The 12,276-nt window shown below is 43.4% G+C and overlaps 1 protein-coding gene across 3 annotated transcripts in view; it reads left to right on the top strand.

Moving 5' to 3' along the window:
• Positions 1 to 12,276, top strand: part of LOC124995754 (sodium channel protein type 4 subunit alpha-like) — a 195,046-nt gene that overhangs the window by 75,414 nt on the left and 107,356 nt on the right. For all 3 annotated transcript variants that reach the window (XM_047568403.1, XM_047568404.1, XM_047568402.1), the window contains exon 9: positions 7,145 to 7,208. In XM_047568403.1, the coding sequence (XP_047424359.1) occupies positions 7,145 to 7,208 (64 nt within the window). The remainder of the gene's footprint in view (positions 1 to 7,144; positions 7,209 to 12,276) is intronic.

Raw genomic sequence — 12,276 nt, 5'->3', positions numbered from 1 at the left:
TAGCTCGTATTTTGTTATATGTCTATTTTTTAGTTATAGCCCCAATAAGTAGTGAAGTCACGTTTCAAATGTAGTAATCTCATTACACTTTACAGAAGTAACTAGTAATAAGTAACTAATTACTTTATTGAGTAACTTCCCCAGCCCTGGTAGTAGCGTGTTAACTCTTCAGTGTTTCCTGCTGCTTCTCCATCGTGTTGAATCTGTGAGGTTTGCTCAGGAGGTTTACAGATGTTTGTGTGACTTGTGTAATGTGAAATTTCTACGAAGGTTCCAGTCACCAAGTAGAAACACAAATTAACCAGACTGGAAAAAAGACTGGTGCACGTCAGACAGATGAGACACAGGTAGAAATGGGCCACGTACCTAAGTCACAGCCTTTAGCTTCATTAACACAACTGCTGCTAGCTAATCACTGCAGCTACCAGGTCAACATTTCAAAAGTTCTGAAAAAATTAACTTAAAGTCTGAAGTACAGACATCTGGGAAGGTCCATTCATAATTGCAGCGATGCAACTAGTTCCAGTTATTATTTCCATTTTAAATGATCCAAAATAACCAAAACCTATATGACTGAGACTGAGACCTGACAGCTCCCACCTCAAAGGGGAAGACAATAACCTCTGTACAGTTATTCTTCAACGGGGAAAAGAGCTGTAGAGACCAAAAACATTTCTTGTACCAGGCTGTAAACATGTTTATTTCTGCTATAGTTTTTAACATGGACTTCTATGGGAATTGACTTGAGCCGAAGCCTCTAGTGGACATTAGTCGAACTGCAGTTTTTACGCACTGACCTCACTTTCCAGACTCTGTGGTTGCTGCTTGCTGTAGACATATTTTTAGTTATTTTATTATTATTATTTAAACTTTGTGTTAGTAGTAGTCTTAAAAACAGCAGGGTGCGGCTCCTGCTTTCCTAACCACTGTACCTGTGAGGCCGTAAGGCTGCAGATGAATGAATGAATGAATACTTTCTGTCTGGTGGGCGGGAGGCGATTTTCAATCCAATGTTTAAAATCAACAGAACATCTTCCGGTTATTTAATTTTCTCCTTCCAACGCTAATTTGATGAAACTGCCATTTATTAAGGAGAAGGTGTAAAGGAGTTTTGCTTTTCTCTTAAAGGAAGACACCATCCAAAATAATGGGAACTTTGAGTTTACAGTAAAGGTTTGTCAGGACATCCTGCCCGCTGCTAATGCGCCGTCTGTTTATTCATTTCCAGTTTGCTTTGCTGTCCATCACATAAAACAAATGCCCCCCGCAGGCTCCCGTATCGACCTCTAAAAGCTGTAGAGAAACCTGAGCCTCGGCTGCCGCGTTAAAGCTCGGCCTGTTTGGCTGCTCTGAAAACAGCCGTCAGTCAGGAGATCAATGGTGGATGTTGCCCACGCTAAACATTTCCCATCAAGCCATGTTTGTCCCGTCTGGACTGACAGCAGCAGCCGCTCCCGCTGCTTCTTGTTGTTGGAGGGTTCAATGAAATAATATCAGCAGACATCACGTTCAAGTCATTTCCTTTTTGGTGAGCTGACAAAAATGGATACAGGACACGAGAAGAGATTCAACTTTCATACAGCAGGAACCTGCGTCTGGAGATATTGTAATTTCTTGATCATCAGTGAGACCCATGAAGTCTCCTTCCAGTGAACTCGCCTTTAAGAGCATCAGGCAGAGGAACAGTGGTTTATTTGACTCAGTCCCAGATACTCTACACAAATATATATATAAATATTCACTACAGCGCACAATGTGGATTCAGTTTTAAAAAAGAGCAGCGATATCTGGATTTAAATGTAAAAAACAGAAATATAGAAGATCACCTGCAGGTTAGATCCCAGCTCCTCCTGTCGGCTTATTGATGCCGTGAATCTTTTTACCTCAGAGGTCTGAAGTCAAAGTCCGAATAATAACTTGTGTGTTCAATATTTAGATTTTTTGAGTGGAAAGTGAAAGTTTTTAAAACATTCTTGATATTAAGTAATATCATCACTATAATGTTAAACTAAATTTATTTTTTACTAGAATTATTCAATAATTATTAAATAAAATCACATGAGGCAGAATTTTTTTTTTTAAAATATTCAAAAGTTTTAATTGTAGAAAATTCACTATTAGTGCCAGTTTATCACGATGGTGTTTGTCTGTGTTTTGGTTTTACCAGGTTGTTGTTTTTAGCTGTTAGCGTGACATTAGCTCGTAGTTCCCACATAACACATGAAAAACTTAAATTACACTGTAACAGCATTTCAGTGTACGTATGTGGAAAAATCCCGTCTGTACGACCGGTTTAATGCAACAACTTATCAGAAGAGCTAATAAACGGAATATTACAGGAGCTAATCACTCTTTACACACGGGGCGGCCATCTTGGAAACTCAACTCAGACATAGTAAGGATGCTACGACTTTCTGAGGAGGAAATCTGAAAATTCTGGCAGACAGAACGACCATGAGCTCAAACTGCTTCGCATGGTGCTGTGTGTCTCAGGGATAATTGGAAGATGATCATTCACACTCAAGATGAGGATGTGGATTTAAATCTATAAACCTGAATATCCACATCAATGGTCTCCATGACGATTTAAGATCAAGCTTTTAGGATTTGTAGTTTAAATTGAGAAGTGTTTAGATCCACCACCGTAAATATAGTTTTCAGCGGTGGATCTTCTGGGAACATGTGTCTGGTGTGGATCAGTTTCCCGGCTCTGGGGGTAAAAAACTATAGAAATGTTGCATCTTTCCCAACAAATCCACATTATGGCGACAGCTGGAGCATCTCATCCGGGAAGACGAGCAGGTAAAAACATGAAAGTGATGTGATCAGCACATTTCACTGTTTTCATTTGCTGCTTTATAGCTGCATCATTTAGTTTAATCTGCACGTTTATCTGGAGTTTTTGATGAATGAAAGCAAATTCACTTTGGCAATAAATGAATGAAGAACTGATCCCTTTTCCTCGTGGGTGTGCAGATTAAGTCTCAATCTAATTTTCTTTGACCAATCGCTCTTCGCTGTCTCTGCCACACCTGCAGGTTTACAGATGAAAAACTTAGGAGGCTGGGAGGCTACTTTTAAAAAGAAATGAAATTAATCCCACTCTCTCAATGTCCCGTAGAGACAATTTCCCAAATTTCTGCAGCTCTGTAAAATGTTCCCGGGGGGGTGAGGGGGGGTCCTGTATTAAATGTCAGCCCGTATGCGTTTATTTGGGCGAAGGGGACAAAAACGTGAGTGATGAAGTCCAGGTAATGACTCGGTGCACGGTTCCTGTCCTCTTTGTGTGGGGACAAAATGCCTCAGTGACTAATCTCTGCGCTGCATAAAGCCGTCGCGGTTACTTTGAGCTCCTGAACAAAAGACAGACTTCAGAAGTTTTTTTTGGAGGCATGTAGCCTCCCAGATGCACTCGATACCGAATGAATGGCTGCGCTACTAAAAAGCTTAAGTGCCTTTGGTGAAGCGGCGGTCGGACGTGGTCAGAGCAACAGAACCTGCTTCTGTTTGTCAGAAAACTTTGCATGTGTTCAGCCTCAGTAAAGGAAAGAGGCTTTTGTTGTCTTTGTGGACTCTGAAATGTGGAAGTGCCTTGTCTGCCTCCATCAAACCCAGGTTTCCACGAAAAACCCTTTAAACTGTGTCTCAGGGTGCAGCAGCCTCCTTTGTTTCCCTGAAAAGATCTGGAGCAATATGACGACGGCTCCCGTTTGAATAGTTTTCTGCTGGAATGTTGTGTAATTGGCCGTAGCGCCGTGCAAATTATGTGTTGAATAAAATATGAGTATCTTGAATGGTTCTCGTCTGGCAAATGGGTAAAAATGTGAGGCCAGTATTTAAGGTCAGTGTCTCCTGCATGAGATCCAGTTTTATTACGTTGGATTCTCCCAGTGAAAATATAACTTGTGATGTGATGGTTTTCAGTTTGGCACCAGAAGCTCTGACAAGGTTAATGATTAAACCCTAAATTCTTTCCATTTTATTTTGCACCAAATAGTTTGAGCTTGCGTTGGAGTGTGGACCGTGGATGAACATAAAGACTGTGACGTGTGGTGTCTTCAGAAAACTAAAACTGGTGGTGCTGACGTGTCCAGTGGCCAGTTACAATCACGGTCAAATAAACGTGCTAAAAGTGGAGCAGTGTTAATGATCATCCAGCAGAGCAGTGGCTTACATCAATTATGATCGTGTGAAGCCTCTAATAAAACACCGTGCTTCAATTTGTTTCTCCAATTATTGTTCTCTCATAATTAAAAAAAAAAAAAAAAACCTCTCTGAGAAGTTGCTGTTTCCATCGGGAAACGCATCTTTCTGCCGCCACTGACTGTGAATGGAAAGATATTTGGGGAAATGCTAAATCAATTTGCAATTGTGCCAAAGTTGTACCAATATAAATAAATTCAGCCCTAATTCACCCACACGTATGAAATGCAACACAGGACTTGACACTGACTCACAGTCTTCGGTGATGTCATGAGCTGCAGAGGTTCTGCTCTCAGGTATTATTAGAAATGTAGAAGCTACTGCGTCAGAACCTGGAAGTGTCTGTTGTCTCCGGCCTCCCAGCCGAGCGTGGAACATTAGGAAATAAAAGATTGGATTGTGTTGTACAATGTGGTGAAGTAAGCTGCCAGGAAAACGTGATACTGCACCGGATCATTGAAAGGAACCGAGTGTGAGAGGCTGGTGTAGAGTGTTTGTCTGATTTACTGCAGCTGGAATATCTCACGTGCAAAGTCAGGCCAGTTTTTTACCGTTTGCTGTTTTTACTTCCATCCTGAAACGTGTTTTAGAGCTGGTTCATGGATGATTTGTGTTAAAAGTAAAGACCAGCAGGTGGACTTTTAGACGTGTAGAAGCAGCGTTGGTGCAGCAGAGGACGGTGATTGGGTCCAGACTTGGAGGCGAACTCGTTCAGGTTGAGGTGGAGGAACCAGGCTCTGAGGTGGACCAGATATTAGCTGGAGGGATTAAACATCCCGTCTGACTTGGGGACGAAGCCTCAGGATCCAGCTCAGATCTTAATGTTAAGTTCTGAACAGAGCCTAAGTCCGACCTTGGTTCTGACTGAATTCTTGGACTCCACAGTTTAATTTCTCTACCTCATATCCATGAACTTTTCTTAAGACTCCTCTCGCTCTAAAGCTCTGTCACATTATCAGAAAGGTCAAATATCCGTCACTTTCAGCTGGCGTGATTCTTCAGAGCAGCGATGGTTAAAGAACATTTATTATCATTGTCAGGGATGAATAATGCGTCTTCAAACCACTGCAGAAGTTGAGGAGTGCTTGTTTTCTTCCTGCAGACGTGCATTAAAAAGCTTCTGAGCTTATTACGTCTGATGCTTTTGTTCTTGAGTGGGGCGGAGGAGTACCTGAAGGACTCCATGTGACGACAGTAAAGTGTGTTAATGTACTGAGAGATTGCTTGTGGTCAGATTTAAGTGTTGAATAAATGCTCAGCGAACCGTGTTTGCTTTAATGCTTCAGGTTTTATGGGCTCCTGCTCAGACTGTGTCTCACCAGAAAACACACAACCTGACTCTGATGAGTTTATTGATCCTGTGGTAAAGCAGCCAGTGGACCAGAGAGCTGATACCAGAACCAGAACCAGAACTGACCAGAGAGCTGACACCAGAACCAGAACCAGAACTGACCAGAGAACTGACACCAGAACCAGAACCAGAACTGACCAGAGAGCTGATACCAGAACCAGAACTGACCAGAGAACTGACACCAGAACCAGAACCAGAACTGACCAGAGAGCTGGTACCAGAACCAGAACCAGAACTGACCAGAGAGCTGGTACCAGAACCAGAACCAGAACTGACCAGAGAGCTGAGCCACTGTGATACCAGAACCAGAACTGACCAGAGAGCTGATACCAGAACCAGAACTGACCAGAGAACTGACACCAGAACCAGAACCAGAACTGACCAGAGAGCTGACACCAGAACCAGAACTGACCTGAGAGCTGATACCAGAACCAGAACTGACCAGAGAACTGACACCAGAACCAGAACCAGAACTGACCAGAGAACTGACACCAGAACCAGAACCAGAACTGACCTGAGAGCTGAGACCTGAGCCACTGTGATACCAGAACCAGAACCAGAACTGACCTGAGACCTGAGCCCTGAGCCACTGTGATACCAGAACCAGAACTGACCAGAGACCTGAGCCCTGAGCCACTGTGATACCAGAACCAGAACCAGAACTGACCTGGAGCCTGTTTCCAGGCCTGAGTTCTAAAGCTGTTTGTTGCTTTTCGGTTTTTAATTCAACATTTCACGTTCTTGTTTTCATGGAAACAAATGGTGAGTTTTAAAAAAACTGTACAAAACTGCATGTCCTTGTGTTCAGGTAAGATTAAAAAGGGAGTGAGAGAGAGAAAGAGAGAGAAAGGCAGATACAAACCCAGTATTTTCTGACTGGGATCAGTTTCAAAGGTCTGTGCTGTGGACGGAGAGAAGTAAGTTTCCACCACATGTGATTTGTCAGAGGGTGAAGACTCAAAGGAACTGCTCCAAACTAAGATCCAACGTTACCGCACAAAAACAACATTAATGTGCTAATAAAGACCAGATTTAATGGAGATATGTAAATGCAGTCGCCCCCTGGATGACAACCAGGTCTGGAGGCTCGTACCCCTGGTATTCTGGTTTTTCTCGTAGTGATCTTCAGGTGTTTGTCTTTACACCATGTGACTAAACCTTCTCTATATTATGTCTAATTTATTCACCGGATACAGTTGTGTCACTTCCATTTTCTATACGTCATCATGTTTTCACTTCATTTTAAATCTAAATCGACGTAAACTGGTTTTGGACTCGGGTTAGTTCACTCTGACATTTGCAGCTTTGTGTGAACACGCCACAGAAAGCAGCTCTGAAGCAGAACTCGGTGTAATTTTCTGTAATTGCACATTGTCACTTACTGTAAAGGTGCACGAGCATTATCATGTATTCCTGTTCATCAGAGCTGCACTAGTGTAAGACTCGGAGAAACAGGGACACGTCACTCAAAGTCCTGATGAGCAGCGCCATCAAACTAAATGACCGATTCTCTGAAACTCATTTTCAGACTTAGACATAGTTCAAGAAAGCTGGATCGGAAACTAATTTTCACCTCTTTTTTTTTTCTAGACAACTTCTACAAAGTGGAGGGAGCTAAGGACGCCTTAATCTGTGGGCACAGCAGCGACGCAGGGTGAGTCCACACGTTTGCTTCCAGGTCTTTATTCAGTATTTGCTTGAGTTTATCTGCTGTTTGTCGTGGACAGTTTTTCATGCCTGTCGTTGGGGAAACTTATGACCTGATTATCCTCTTGGTCATTTCTGCTGTGGATCGTGTCTCAGTGGGTAAAACGGGTTCACGTAACACAGCGTGAGCAGATTGAGAAAGACATGTGGTGCTGATGTGTTTATACAAATAGTTAGATGTGTTGTTTATCAGGATTCACACAAGCTTTCTAATTATAATATATATATATATAAACAGTGGGTTAGCCAGACTCACATCTTCCTTAATCGCTGTTAATTGTCCTTTAAAAGTATTTCACACTTAAAATATTTTACAGCAGATGTGATATTGGACTCTGAGCAGCTTGTTTCTCCTTTTTATTGTAAACTAATTTAAGTCACAGTGTTCAGATGACGTGTATGTATGAAGCCTCCTGCAGATCGACTTTGTAGCAGAAACAAATTGTAGGTGGACGTTGGTCTGGCTTCTGGTTTTCTGGCTTAAAGCAGAAACCAAACCTGTCTTCAGTTCCTCCCCATCACATGTCCACGAGGCCTCTGTGAGGATTAGATTAGTCTAAGGCTAAGACTTCACCATCGTTACTAACCACCTACAGCGTTCAGGGTTTGGTTCGCTTGGGTCTTATTATTTACATCCTCTAACATCTGCAAACAGATTGGACTTCACTGGTTTCTGATCTCATCTCTGAGTCCAAACAAGCAGCAGGTTAGTTTTAGTTTGGTAAATATCTTTGTCAGAGGTAGCGCTGCTCAGGAGCTGGAAATGTTCTCATTGTTTGGATCAAACCAGGAGACGAAGCACCAAAACACCAGTGCTCCAATAACTAGCTACTGAGCAATGTGATGGTTTCTGTCATTAAAGTCTTCATAGTTTCATGTTGTTTAACTGCAGCAGAAAGCGTTTGGAGTGTATCTCATTTCATTTTTCTTTTCAAGCGAAACAAATGCATCAAAAATGAGCTGTTTTCTGCAAACAGACTCTTTTTATAATCTCTGTCCTTTAAACCATTTGCCTTTGTAATTTAAATTTGTGATCTTTGAATGAAAAGTGGTCGCAGCCCATTGACTATCGTTGTCGCTAGTCATTGTTCAGGTGAATCGATGGTGAACGAGTCGGTTGGAGAAGACAAACAGGAAGTGATGAAAGTCTCTTCTCACAAATATCAACATGATGACGTAGGATGAATAAAGCCTCTGTAGCTCTTCCTGTTTCCCCTTTTGGAGGACGAATACAGACTACTGCCCCCTGCTGGTGTGAGGGATTTTCCTCTCAGGTAGAGTTTATGGTTGTAGCCTTTGTGGTGTGTGAAGTGATGATGAAGTCACTGCTGATGATTCTTTTATCTCTTTATGTGTCTGGGCCTTAAAAGTCTGTGTTTAAAAGGATCCTGCATCGAGTCATTCGATGTGTTTTTCACTTTGCCGTCCGATAAACTTAGATCAGGATGTGCCAGTCCTCCTCCCTGGTATTGCTTGTGACGTTCTAATTGGGGGCAGCAAAAATACGTGTCCAGAACCGAAGCCCTTTGGCGGTTCTTAAGATTTCCTGCAAGATGTTGTTTCCTGAGTGTGTGTCATCATGTGTCAGTGTTGCTGCTGGTGTGTTGTACTGCAGAGTTGTATCACATGCCAGAAACGACTAGTGTCTGACTGTCCAGCCTGAGAGCAGGACGCTGACAAACGCTGAACGACACAGCCATGACATCACTGTGTGTGTGTGTGTGTGTGTGTGTGTGTGTGTGTGTGTGGTGTGTGTGTGTGTGTGTGTGTGTGTGTGTGCGTGTGTGTGTGTGTGTGTGTGCCCCCCCCCCTACCCAGACCTACATCCAACTCAACAGTGCGATGAATCACACCCGGGACACACTGAGGATACATTTTACAGGATTCAGTTTTTGTGATTCTTTAATCATCATTTGGTTGATTATTGATACGATTGTGTTGTTGCATAACAACCGTATGAGTTAAGTTCCGTATTTCCTCTTATTTCCCTTTATTACCAGACATTTTTCTGCCACCGCTGTGACTTCATACTGTGAGTGGAAGTTTGCAGGGTTCATTTTTAATTTGTCTCTAAAATAACTTTGGGGGGAGATCAATAAATACTTCACAGCTTGTGCAAAAATATGTATCATCTCCCCACGTCATGACACATGCAACAAGCAGCTGTTTGGATTCAAAAAACTCAGATCAGATCTGGGTCAGGAAGTCGACGAGGCCCAACAACGGGCGTCAGAACTGGACCAGGGAGCAACGGAAGAAAGTGGGCTGGTCTGAAGAATCATGTTTCCTTTTTAATGGACGACTGGGTGGGTGCGCGTCGCTTACCTGGGGAACACATGGCGCCAGGACGTCCCATTTTATTCTACTCAACAGGCTGTAAGTGAACATTTTGTCCTCTAAGTTGTTGTGTTAGTAGTAGGAAAACATGAGGACTAGCTGACCGGGTCAGAGCGTCTCCAGAACCTCTTGTGGGGCGTTCGTGGTCTGCAGTGACCAAAAGGCTGTGGTCCGATCCAATAAACAAGCTACTGTAGCTGTAGTTGCTGAAGAAGCTGACTCTGGTCCATGGCTCAAAGCACCAACATTGGGAACATAAGCATCAGAACTGGACCACAGAGCGATGGAAGAAGGTGTTCTGGTCATGTCATAGATAACCCGGTCTGCACCAGGACCAAAGTGAGGCGGTGTGATGCTTTGGGACCTTGGGTCCTGCCATTTATGTGGATGTCACTTTGACACGCACCACCTTCCTAAACACTGCTGCAGAGCATGTTCACCCTTTTGTGGAAATATTCCCTGATGGTTGTGGCCACTTTCAGCAAAATAGCTCAGGAATGGGTAGAGGAGCACAACGACGGGTTTAAAGTGTCCACTTGGTTTCCAAATTCCCCAGATCTCAGTCCAGTCCAGCAGCTGTGGGACGGACTGGACAAACAAGTCCAATCTGTGGAGGCTCCACCTCACAACCTGCAGGACTTAAAGCATCTTGGAGCCAGACGCCTTCAGAGGTGTAGTGGAGTCCAAAAGGGGGATTAGGAAGGCGGTCATAATGTTAGGCCTGATCGATGCACATATACATACATGCATATGCTCATTACAGTGAATGTTATTAAATATATATATAGAGAGTAGGGGTGGATGCATGAAGAGAATAAAATAAAAAACAGGACCTATGAGGTAGAAAGGAAGCAGTAATGAGATGGGAGAGAAACAAAGATGGTTGTAGAAAAATAAAAGGTCCAAAATGCACAAAAAGAAACCCTCACAAAAAGAAAGAATGAGATAATGATGAACAGAATGTAACAGGAAAGAGAGAGGGGAAGGAAAAAGGTGTGAGCGACAAATGGTGAGAGAAACCGAAGGGTTTGACACGAGGAAGTTTCTGACTCAACGTTTACAGAAAAACTCTTTTTCTGCTCGTTGCTCCGCAGCCAAACTTCTTCAATCGTCCTCTGATCACCCTCATTATCTTCAGCCGCAATAAAACACGTTCAAGTTGTCAAGTAGATTCTCAGATTCACCTGAAATGCAGAGGCCTCTGTTTATTTCCTGCTCTCTACCAGCTGTTTGCGTGGTAACGTGCTAATTAGCGCTAACCTCAAAGTGCAGCTGAGGCTGGTGGCAGCGCTGTCTGCAGTTTTATAGGTAGTTGGTCAGAAACCAAATGATCAGAAAAGTCATTTAAATTTATCCTGAGGGCAACATGAAACTCACCCAAACAACCAAATGTCGTCCAAGAGCTGCAGAAACACTTCAGTCACAACCACAAATGTCATGGAAGAACAAACCTCAGAGTCCAAAACGGAAACAGGCGCCTGTGAGTTCACTGGTGAACAAGATCTAATCAGACGACGTCTTTAACGTGTTAACCCAGAAAACATTTAGGAACAGAGGTTATTTAATGCGTCGTTAAAAAGGTTGAATCCTTGCTTTTAATGACTTTTTACTTTTTTAATAACGAGTTTGGTTTGTTTTTGACCCTAGAAAGTTTATCCTAGGATCCAGGAGGAAAAGACCCCTCACGTTTTTTGAGGGCGGGGCAGTTGTCATGGTAACTGTAGGTAATCCTGCTCCTATAATGAACTAAAGCGAAACTTCTCAGAGACACAATATACAATAGAACATATTAGATTTTGCACGTCAGGCTGCACGTTTCATAGAGAAATGTTTTTTCCTGTGTCGTCTGAATCCTTCATCAGGCTGAACATGCTTCATACGCACAGACACTAGAACAGCAAGGAACTCGCTGCACATGCTCTAATTTCACCAGAGCAGAATTATGACCAGTCCCAGACTGTTTGTAAGAATGTGTGTTTGAGGTTTGAGGTGTGAAGTCGTCCTCCCCCTGATGTTCTGCAGAGACACAGTGAATGAGACGTGCTGACAGTGATGCTGATCACACGGTGTCTGCTCCCTCTGCTGATTGGCTGAGCTGGAGGGCAGAGGTCACCGATCTAACTCACAGGGACACGCACACTCAGAGACACACACAGAGACGCACACTCAGAGACACACTCAGAGACACACACAGAAACGCACACTCAGAGACACACACTGAGACACACACACTGAGACACACGCACTCAGAGACACACACTGAGACACACACACAGAGAGACACACAGAGACACACACACAGAGAGACACAGAGACACACACACACTGAGACACACTCAGAGAGAGACACAGAGACTGAGACACACTGAGACACACACTGAGACACACACTGAGACACACGCACTGAGACACACGCACTGAGACACACACACTGAGACACACTCACAGAGACACACACACACTGAGACACACACAGAGACACACACAGAGAGTCAGAGACACACACAGAGACACACACAGAGACACACTCAGAGACACACTCAGAGACACAGAGAGACAGAGACACACTCAGAGACACACACAGAGACACACTGAGACACACTGAGACACACACAGAGAGACAGAGACACACACACACTGAGACACACACAGAGAGACAGAGACACACACAGAGACAC

Source organism: Mugil cephalus, chromosome 18 (assembly GCF_022458985.1).
Source record: "Mugil cephalus isolate CIBA_MC_2020 chromosome 18, CIBA_Mcephalus_1.1, whole genome shotgun sequence".
Lineage (NCBI taxonomy): Eukaryota > Metazoa > Chordata > Actinopteri > Mugiliformes > Mugilidae > Mugil > Mugil cephalus.
Note: the sequence above shows the minus strand (reverse complement) of the source record. Positions and strands in the feature narration are given on the sequence as shown.